Consider the following 11,362-nt stretch of genomic DNA (forward strand, 5'->3'; position numbering starts at 1 on the left):
AAACTTATCTTAATTTGCGGAGTTCACGAAGGTGACCCTACGACGCGAGTATGTGCGTAACGGCACGTTCGGAATAGGTTGAACGGCAACCTGATCTTGATTTTCGAGTTGCTCGTTGACGGTGTGCGCTGGTTTTAAATGTTCGATAGATACATTACGCGGCGAGCCATTCACTTCGATTTTATATACGCGATCAGAAACGCGCTGGAGTACACGGTGTGGTCCGGTGTAAAGCCGTTCTAACGGCGTGCGCACGGAGTTTACTAGCATGAACACATGCGAACATGACTCTAAATCTTTATAGACGAAGGCTTTGACTTTGCGTTTATGTGTCACAGGCACAGGTTTGACGGCACGCATGTGTAGTCGAAATTCTTCCAGGAACGGTTGCGGGTCGAGTTTGAAGTTATCTAGCAAGAAGAATTCGCCCGGCAAACGCAATGATGTTCCGTATACAGAATCGGCGGGAGATGCATTAGTATCGAGGCGGACGTGAGTACGCAATCCTAACAATACCACGGGCAAAACGCGCGTCCACTGCGGGTCGGCGTGGCACATAATCGCTGCCTTCAAGACGCGATGCCAACGCTCGATCATGCCATTGCACGCGGGGTGGTATGCAGTTGTTCGTGTTCTCCGGCAGCCAATCAGAGCTAAAAAAGCGGCAAAGAATTGCGATTCGAATTGGGAACCTTGATCGCTCGTTAGACATGCTGGTGCGCCAAAACGCGACACCCAGTTTTCGAAGAAGGCACGGCAGATCGTCTGCGCGGAAGTTTCGCGAAGAGGAATTGCCTCAGCCCAGCGCGAAAATCTATCGATCACCGTTAGACAGTATTGATAACCTTCGCTCGCCGGCAGCGGGCCGATGATGTCTATGTGGACATGCACGAAGCGTCCGTCGGGCGCGACGAACTGCGATGGTTGCATCTTAACATGGCGGGAGATTTTCGATTGCTGGCAATCCAAACATGACTTGCACTGACGAGCGATGTCGCGGTGCATGTGAGGCCAGACGTAACGCTGTCGAATGAGTCGATCGGTTACTTTCGCGCTCGGGTGAGCGGAAGAATGAAAGAGCGTGAACACTCGCTCGCGCATGGAGGCGGGAATGTATGGACAGATGCATTCTTCAGAAACACTGCAATAGACAGGGGAATGCTCTGGACCCCATGTAAGCCTCTTAAGAGCGAGAGAGTGATCAGGCGTACGAAGAATTTCCCTGAGTTCGGGGTCGTTTTCCTGTTCGCTAGACAGCTCGTTTATATCAAATTGTGTCGGCAGCCGTATAGCCTCGGTACGCGAGAGAGAATCGGCGACGACGTTATCACTGCCCGGCAGGTAATGGATGTTAGACGTGAATTGTGCTATGTAGCACAATTGTCTCGTCTGACGAGGAGAAGCGCGCTCTGAGTTCTGCGCGAATGCGTAGATAAGCGGTTTATGATCTGAATAGATCTTAAATTCACGGCCTTCCAAAAAATGGCGGAAATGGCGCACGGCCTCGTATATCGCGGTGAGTTCGCGATCATACGTGCTATATTTGCATTGGGCCGGGGAGAATTTTCGCGAAAAGAATGCGAGTGGTCTCCAAGTTTTGTTACACAGCTGCTCAAGAACGGCTCCCATGGCCACGTCGGATGCATCGGAGACTAGACGTACAGTGGCCTTATCGTTGGGATGCGTAATGAGGGCAGCGTTTGCAAGATCATCTTTGCATTTCGCGAAAGCCGCTTCGGTTTCGGGCGACCAAACGATGGGTCGTTTGTCCCGTTTTCGCGCATCGTGCATGTACGCGTTTAACGGGGCTTGAGTGGCGGCAGCATGAGGGATGCAACGCCTATAGAAATTAATCATTCCCAGGAAACGACGCAAATCGTCGATCGTGCGCGGCTTGGGGAAATTAACAATGGCCTCGACTTTCTCAGGAGTGGGTTTGAATCCCTCCGAGTTAACTAAATGCCCGAGAAAGATTAATTCGGACACGCCGAAACGGCATTTGTCGAGGTTCACGCGCAGATGGAAATCGTGTAGACGCTGTAGAACGGCGGCCAGATGATTCTCATGCTCTTCCGGAGAGGAAGACGCGATAAGAATGTCATCGAGGAAGGTGAATACAAAATCCAGATCGCCTAGCGCACGGTTAATATAACGTTGAAAGGTTTGGCCTGCATTTCGGAGTCCGAAAGTCATCGCGCAGTATTCAAAAAGGCCGAAAGGAGTGGTAACGGCTGTTTTTTGAATGTCCTCCGGGGCCACCGGTATCTGATGATATGCCCTATGTAAATCAAGAGCCGAAAATATTGTCCTGCCATGAAGATTGGCTGGGAAGTCATGCAGGTGAGGCACGGGGTACCGATCGGGAACAGTCACGCTGTTCAAACGGCGGTAATCGCCACATACTCGCCATTCACCGGACTTCTTTTTAACTAAATGAATGGGACTGGCCCATGGGCTGCTGGAAGGTCTACAGATACCGGTCTCGACAAGGTGCTTGAATTCAGCTTTGGCGGCCTTTAACTTGTCGGCAGCTAAACGTCGAGGGCGCTCGGCAACAGGTGGGCCGGTCGTCACAATATGGTGATAGACACCGCGCGACTCGAGAGGGGTCGGCTGCTCAAGTCCGATGACTTGAGGAAAACGAGCCAAAATATTATAATACTTAGATGATGGTACAAGGACGTTCACGGACGCGGGGGTATGGTTGGCTATACCGGCAACAACACACATACCAGTCGTGGAGTCAATAACACGACGTCCCCTAAGGTCGACCTTGAGGCCATAATGCGAGAGCAGGTCGGCTCCTATTATAGGATACGGTACCGCTGCTACGCAAAAATTCCACTCGATTGGGCGGCGCAGTCCTAAATCGAGGATCACACGAAGTTCGCCGTATGTATCGATACGGGTATCGTTCGCGGCAAACAGCTTGAATGAATTAGCGGACGTATGCGATTTCGCGGGCACCGGCAGCAGTGACACGTCAGAACCTGTATCTACTAAAAACATGCGGCCCGTTTTGCGATCGCGTACATGGAGACGTTTCGAGGATGATTGACACTCTCCCACGGTCTCCACGTAGGAGGGTGAATCTAGTTTTCCGACGTTGGTGGGGTACCGGACCACGCGCAGGGTTTAATACACCTAAAGGCGCGATCGCCGTATTTCGCGTGCAAACGGCACAATCCAGCCGGGTCACGGCTTCGGGAACGTCTCCGAAGTGGGTTATCGGCAGCGCCTCGACTAGCGCTGCGTGCACGTGACCTATGGCGTCCATCAACCAACGCGAAAAATTTTGCTACGTCGCGAGAGAGTTGGTCGACCTGCTCCTGCATGGAGCAAGGTCTCGACTTCCCGGCAGCGACGGCATTCACAGCAGCGGGGTCAATAGTTTCTACGATGGTATCGGCCAGACTAGCTAGCTCCTGCAAATCGTCGTATTTAGACGCGGCAAGGATCGCACGACATTGTTCCGGCATCAAATCGAGAAATATTGATCCCAGCACGTTGTCCGGGCACGACCCGTTGTTGAGGTTCCGCATGGTCGCGAGGGTATGCGACGGCTTCCCGTTAGCCGCGACCTGGCCCTTCAACAATTTTCGGAGTTTCGCTTCTGCGGAGGTCGAGAAGGTTGAAATTATGCGCTCTTTGATGCGCGTATACGGCGCGACAGGGTCGGGGCACATAATTAAATCGGAAATTATCGCGGCGGCGTCCGTATCGAGACCGGCGATAACGGTATCAGCCATCGTGGTCTGGCTCGTGATGCGAGCATTTCTAAACGTCGCCTCGACCTGCCCGAACCAGGTCGTGGGATCGTTTTTAAAGAAAACGGGTAATAGTAGTAAGGTAATGCCGGTTCTGGACCAGGGTGGTTCCCCCCCATGGTGGAGGGGGTTCCCCCTCCACCTACCCCCGGGGGGGGGTATTGCCCCCCCCTGTAATTGCCTAGCCCCCCCCCCTGTAATTGCCCCCCCCGGGTAATTTTTAATTTTCCGTTTTTTACCCCCCCCCCCATTTTTTTTGGGAGGTCATGAGGAAGTGACATCAGCTCGCGGGAAGTGACGTCACCAGAGACGTGTTGGCACTTTGTCGACCATACCGACAATGGCGTTTCGTAGCCTACCGCCGCCATCTTCACTGGAACCCCCCCCACCACTTCCGTGACGTCACGAGCTGTTGCGAGGCATACCACCACCTTCGCTGGAACCCCCACCACTTCCATGACGTCACAAGCGGTTGCGATTTTTTTTTAAGAAAAAAAACTGTCTTACTCGAACAGGATTCGAACCCCGGTCTACCGCTTGGTAGACCAACTCATTAGCCGCTTGACCAACCGACGATCTCATAAACATAGCGAACATTTGGTATATATGTCAAAGAATAACTCTGGGCATGCAAATACTGCAGCGACAGCATATTTTCGTCCAAGACGCTATTGGTGCGACAGGAAGATACTGCGAAATATTATGTCGAACGTGTTATAACTAATTCGTGTTACTTGATCAACCTTGACATTTTTTTTTCCAGTAACTGCAGCATTTTTTTTTCGTTTATGACGTTATATGGCCAGTCTTTGATCGACCATTTTTATGAAATATGATACCCACTTAGGAACGAACAGGAATCGCGGCGCATGCATGGTTGACCTTGATACTGCTTAGGAATTTCGCAAAACTGTGGCGACAGGAAGTCACTGCGAAATATTATAGGCCAGTCTTTGATCGACCATTTTATGAAATATGATACTCCTTAGGAACGAACAGGAATCGCGGCGCATGCATGGCTGACCTTGATACTGCTTAGGAATTTCGCAAAAACTGTGGCGACAGGAAGTCACTGCGAAATATTATAGGTCGTACCCCTCCGGAAAAATGATGCAACGAAATCTCGTGAGATTAGAAAAGATGTTTAGTTGCAGTAGATAATGAAATCTGAACTCGTGAAATTCAATCGAGAGAACTGATAAAACAGATGTGTTCAGATGTTTCGGCTTGGCAACTCCAAACCGTTAAAGAATGCCACTACTGCAGCTTGCTTGATTAGAAAAGTCTCATAGGGGAAAGACTATGTGAAACAATGTTCCTTCAACTTTACAACTCGACATCAGACGCGAAAGGATGCTGTTACAGATTATGAAACGCTCCTCCAATCTGAAAAAGAAGTGAAGTAGAAACTTTCTCGATGATACGAACGATGTGTCCAGATGTTTCCCAGCTTGACAACTCTGCATCAGCAGCGAAATGATACTATTACAGATTATGAAACACACCTCTTGCAATGATATGGATAAGAATAAGAACCGTGAAACACGTTCAGGTACAATCCTACATGTGGCAAAAAGATATTGGGAAACTCTATACCACTCTGAAAAAATTTCGTCCAAGACGCTATTGGTGCGACAGGAAGATACTGTGAAATATTATGTCGAACGTGTTATAACTAATTCGTGTTACTTGATCAACCTTGACATTTTTTTTCCAGTAACTGCAGCATTTTTTTTTTCGTTTATGACGTTATTTGGCCAGTCTTTGATCGACCATTTTTATAAAATATGATACCCCTTAGGAACGAACAGGAATCGCGGCGCATGCATGGTTGACCTTGATACTGCTTAGGAATTTCGCAAAACTGTGGCGACAGGAAGTCACTGCGAAATATTATACCGAGCGTGCGACTTTTTTTTCATTATATCAAGCGTGCAAAAATGCAATGCTGTGTAAGTGTTTCAAGATATTGATGTATCGCGAGCGAATGAGACACCGAAAAATTAGCAGTCGTTTCTGGACTATGTTTTTTTTCAACACCGATTGGCTTTTTTTTTTTTGCTGAGTCTGCTGTTTTGGGAGGCTATATATGCACTCCACTAAATTAGTTTTGTTCAGTCACTGATTGTGAGGCAAAAAAAATATAACCATGGAAGAAATTCGGAAAATTGAACACGATTTGTGGGACCAATCTGATCGCTTAAGATTGCATGAAGAATACCTTGTCTGGGAGGAAAGATGCAACGAATGCCTCGAGTTGCTTAAAGAACATAATCGAGCAAAACGTCCTCGATTATCGATCGGTATTCAACAATCATTGATCGCCAGTATCGCCGCTCTTGAGAATTTAAAATATTCTTTACGAAGACGTTTCATACATGAAGGTGCTGGACATACAAGCACAGGACTCATATGGCATGACATAGACTCGGCTTTCAAGGGTCGCATATTAACAGGTGCCGTTATCAATTCTAATTACATTGAACCTCTCAGCTTCCTCCAGGACGCGAGGGAAATTGTGCTTGAAAAAGTACGGAACGCTTTGGGAAAACATAAGTCTTTAAAAGTGAACGCTGTGTTTAATGGTGAATTTGTGACAGGTGATCAACGCTCACGCAAAAGTGTTGGCACAAAGAACTGTGAAATCGTTTACGCAACCGACCTCGAAGAGATGTACGAGCTGTACATCGTAGGGCCGATCCTAACATCGTTGGAAGAATTTCAGGAACGTGATAGCGGATGGGCATTGTCGCGAATACTCAATCTTACAGTTGGTATCAACAAATTTAACCCGCTGCATGCAGGGTGTCAGATCAACATACCGAGAGAAATAGCGTTGAAGAAAGCTACAATTAATGTTCACTCCAAAGACAATGCATGCTTTGCATGGTCGGTGATGGCAGCTCTGTATCCAGCGACTGCTCACAGTAACCGTCAAAGTTCGTACCCGGAATACACAAATGTTTTAAACTTTGAAGACATCGAGTTTCCCATGCTGTTGAATCAAATTACCCGGTTCGAAAAGTTGAATGATATTTCGATCAATGTGTATGGTTTTGAAGACATCTTCGAGAAGAAAAAAAGGGTAAAATCATTTTTTCCACTTCGTATCACCAATCAGAAGAGGAATCGACACGTCAACTTGCTGTACATACAAGACCAGACCGATAGTATTGTGGGGCATTATGTGTGGATTAAGAACCTATCACGACTCGTTAGCGCACAGTTGAGCAAAAACGCTCATATGAAATTCATCTGTGATCGGTATGTACACATTTACAAAAGTATCATGGTATATTATAACACATGAAAATAATTTTTTCTTCTTTTTTTCAGGTGTTTGCATTACTTTCCTTCCAACGAAAGATTGCGGGCCCATGAACGAGACTGTGCAGAACTGAATCGCTGCGCCATTGTATTACCTACCGAGGACGACAAATGGCTCTCATTCGGTAACTATATGTGGAAAGAACCGCTTCCGTTTGTAGTGTACGCAGACCTAGAATGTACTCTAGAGAAGATGGAAGATTGCGGGGAGGGGAAACTTCAATCACATAACGTATTTAGCATCGCATACTATGTGCATTGTTCATATGATGCATCTCTATCGATATATCGATGTCGTCGCGATGAGAAGTGCGTCTCATGGTTCGTTGGAGAATTGGAAAATTTAGCATATGTTGTTAAATGTGCTTTATCTAATAATGTACCCATGAAGCAGCTAACAAATGAGCAGTGCGAGGCATTTATCAATGCAGCGCATTGCCACATTTGTGAAAAGCCATTTGAGGGAAACGATATACGGGTGCGCGATCATTGCCATCTAACAGGACGATATAGAGGCCCCGCACATCAAGATTGCAATTTAAATTACAAAAATTCGTTTTGTATTCCAATAATTTTCCATAATTTATCCGGGTACGATTCGCATTTTATTATTGAAGAAATCGCTAATGCATTTGAGGGTAATGTCGACGTATTACCTATCACTAAAGAGAAATATATTTCGTTTACCAAAAATGTTAAAGATCGGGAATCAGATTCGCGTAATTCTATTAAATTAAGATTCATCGATTCGTACAAATTTTTGAATACGAGTCTGGACAAATTGGCATCTTTTCTCGAGACAAATAAATTGACAATTATGCGTTCAGAATTTAAAAATCCTTCAATAGAAAATTTCATGCTGTTGACGCGAAAGGGTGTCTTTCCGTATGAATACCTGGATTGCGTGGATAAATTAGATGATCCCTGTTTGCCGCCGCTCGAGTCATTTTACAGTTCGCTGACATGCGAAACGGTATCGGAACGTGACTATGCGCATGCCGAGAATGTGTGGCAGCGTTTTAACATAAAGACCTTGGGTGAATACAGCGATTTGTATTTGAAGACTGATGTTTTGTTATTGGCTGACATTTTTGAAAATTTTCGTAAAACATGCATTAAGAGCTATGGTTTAGACCCAGCATACTATTACTAGGAGTGCGCGGGTTCCCGAAATTTACGGGAACCCGACAGTCGAGTCGAGCCGGAGAAAGTCGAGCGAGCTCGAGCGAGTACTCGAGACATCTGAATGTTCGAGTAGCTTGATCGCATCGAGTAGCTTGATCGCATCGGGTAGCTTGATCGCATCGGGTAGCTTGATCGCATCGGGTAGCTTGATCGCATCGGGTAGCTTGATCGCATCGGGTAGCTTGATCGCGTCGGATGCTTGATCGTCACGGATAGCCGGAGACATTCGGATTACATTATTACATAGATTAGCCAAACTCGGACGCGATCTTTTTATACTCGTGATTAAACATACGATTCGTAATTCGCACTAATGAGGTCCTAAATTATGTACTCGGTTTTATAAGACGAAATATACAATATATACATATATATATTTCGGTTGTGGATTTCGGTTTCGGCTATGGTTCTGATGATTTCGATGATTTTTTATAATGTTATACAAATCAACATTTTGAACAAATAATTACAAAAATTTGTATTATTATGTATTATTAAACTATTATCTATTATTATTCTTTATTTGAACAATTTTTTAAATAAATAATCTTTTGTAATATTTACAATTTTATTTATATACTCATTATTTAAATACGTATTTATTATTTAAACAATTATTTAAATAAATGTTTATGCTGCAAAATATAATGTATACAAATCCGTTTGTATACTTATTATTTATATAGCTATTTATTATTATTTATTTAAACAATTTTTAAATAAATAAATTTTTATAATGTATAGAAACTTGTTTATTTTACATTATTTGAATTATTGTTTCAATAAGAATTTATTGTCAAAACGATTATTTAAATAAATAAATATCTGCAATATATATATATTTATATAGGGGGAGTTCCCCTAGCCCCGGACAGCACCTAGTATCGGACATTAGCTGTATCTCAATAATCTGAAATGCAACAAAGTCGTTTTAACCGTCAAAACAAAGGAAAGGCTAAAACAAACGACGTGCGGAAATTGCACGTTTCTGTCGCGTGAACAAAGCCATTAAAATCATTCGACTGTTAGCGTTCTTGTAAAAATATTATAAAAGATTACTTATTTAAAAATATTATAAAAGATTACTTATTTAAAAATATTATAAAAGATTACTTATTTAAAAATATTATAAAAGATTACTTATTTAAAAATATTATAAAAGATTACTTATTTAAAAATATTATAAAAGATTACTTATTTAAAAAATTGTTCAAATAAAGAATAATAATAGATAATACTTTAATAATACATAATAATACAAATTTTTGTAATTATTTGTTCAAAATGTTGATTTGTATAACATTATAAAAAATCATCGAAATCATCAGAATCATAGCCGAAACCGAAATCAAATTTAATCACGAGTATAAAAAGATCGCGTCCGAGTTTGGCTAATCTATGTAATAATGTAATCCGAATGTCTCCGGCTAACCGTGACGATCAAGCATCCGACGCGATCAAGCTACCCGATGCGATCAAGCTACCCGATGCGATCAAGCTACCCGATGCGATCAAGCTACCCGATGCGATCAAGCTACTCGATGCGATCAAGCTACTCGAACATTCAGATGTCTCGAGTACTCGCTCGAGCTCGCTCGACTTTCTCCGGCTCGACCCGAACCCGTATATGCGGGAACCCGCGCACCCCTAACTATTACACGTTACCAGGTTTCACGTGGGATGCTATGCTGAAACATACAAAAATTAGGTTTGAATTATTAACTGATATCGATATGGTGATGTTTATCGAGCGTGGTATACGCGGCGGTTTGAGCCAATGTTCCGGTAGATATGCTGAAGCCAATAACAAGTACATGCAGTCGTACGATCCATCGAAACCATCATCATACTTGATGTATTTTGATGTAAACAATTTGTATGGATGGGCAATGTGTCAGCCTTTGCCATATGCCGAATTTCAATGGGTTAACAACATTGAAAGTTTTGACATATCTTTGATTGCTGCTGATTCACCCATAGGCTACATTCTCGAGGTGGATCTAGAATATCCGCAAAGTCTGCATGATGCTCACGCTGACCTACCATTCTGTCCAACACGTGCTAAACCACCTGGCAAAAGAGAGGCCAAGTTGCTTGCAACGTTACATGATAAGCAGCGTTACGTGATACACTATTATAATCTGCAGCAGTGCACACGCCACGGTCTTCGTATTACAAAGATTCATCGCATCCTCCAATTCGCACAGTCACCATGGCTCCGCGAATACATAGAATTAAATACCCTGTTTAGAACAAATGCCAGTAACGATTTTGAAAAGAATTTGTACAAATTGATGAACAACGCGGTATTCGGTAAAACTATGGAAAATGTTCGGAATCATGTAGACGTAAAACTCGTGACACATTGGGATGGGCGGTATGGTGCAGAGGCAATGATCGCGAAACCAAATTTCCACAGCCGCTGTGTATTTTCCGAAAACTTGGCTGCTGTGGAGTTGCGTAAAGTCATGGTGAAATTCAACAAGCCAATCTATGTGGGTATGTGCATATTAGATATATCCAAAACCTGCTTGTACGAATTTCATCATGAGTATATGGTTCCTCAATATGGTAAAACTTGTAAGGTAATGTACACAAGCACCGACAGCTTAATTTATCATATTATGTGTGAGGACATTTATGAAACCATGAGGCGCCATATTAACCGTTTCGACACAAGCGATTATCCGATAGAGAATAAGTATAATATCCCACTTGTAAATAAAAAGGTTCCCGGCTTGATGAAAGACGAGAACAATGGGATGATAATGACAGACTTTGTTGGGCTAAGAGCAAAAATGTATACATTGCGTGTTGATGGAAAATCTGATACAAAAAAAGCAAAAGGTGTAAAGACTAGCGTTGTAAGGACAACCATAACGTTTGATGATTACATGCGATGTTTGCAAGATGAAATTGCTATGAGTCGTACACAGACATGTATACGATCGAAATTGCACAAAGTGTATACTATATCAGAGCGCAAAATTGCTCTCAGTCCATATGATGACAAACGGTATATCATACCCAACTCAACAGAAACATTGTCGTGGGGCCATTATCAAATTCCTTCGCAGCTATAA

At 43.7% G+C, this 11,362-nt stretch overlaps 3 protein-coding genes across 3 annotated transcripts; 2 read left to right on the forward strand and 1 right to left on the reverse strand.

Moving 5' to 3' along the window:
• Positions 1-3,092: 3,092 nt before the first annotated feature.
• LOC143209861 (uncharacterized) lies at positions 3,093-4,135 on the reverse strand. The gene is made up of 2 exons (XM_076426116.1): positions 4,103-4,135; positions 3,093-3,794 (listed from the first exon to the last, which is right to left on the reverse strand). Exons 1-2 carry the CDS (start codon positions 4,133-4,135, stop codon positions 3,093-3,095), a joined length of 735 nt encoding a protein of 244 aa, XP_076282231.1.
• A 1,781-nt stretch (positions 4,136-5,916) lies between these two features.
• Positions 5,917-7,168, forward strand: LOC143209862 (uncharacterized). The gene is made up of 2 exons (XM_076426118.1): positions 5,917-7,051; positions 7,104-7,168. Exons 1-2 carry the CDS (start codon positions 5,917-5,919, stop codon positions 7,166-7,168), a joined length of 1,200 nt encoding a protein of 399 aa, XP_076282233.1.
• Positions 7,169-10,652: 3,484 nt separating this feature from the next.
• LOC143210007 (uncharacterized) lies at positions 10,653-11,362 on the forward strand. The gene has a single exon (XM_076426418.1). The coding sequence runs from the start codon at positions 10,673-10,675 to the stop codon at positions 11,360-11,362; it is 690 nt and encodes a 229-aa protein (XP_076282533.1). The 5' UTR covers positions 10,653-10,672.

Source organism: Lasioglossum baleicum, chromosome 6 (genome assembly GCF_051020765.1).
Source record: "Lasioglossum baleicum chromosome 6, iyLasBale1, whole genome shotgun sequence".
Lineage (NCBI taxonomy): Eukaryota > Metazoa > Arthropoda > Insecta > Hymenoptera > Halictidae > Lasioglossum > Lasioglossum baleicum.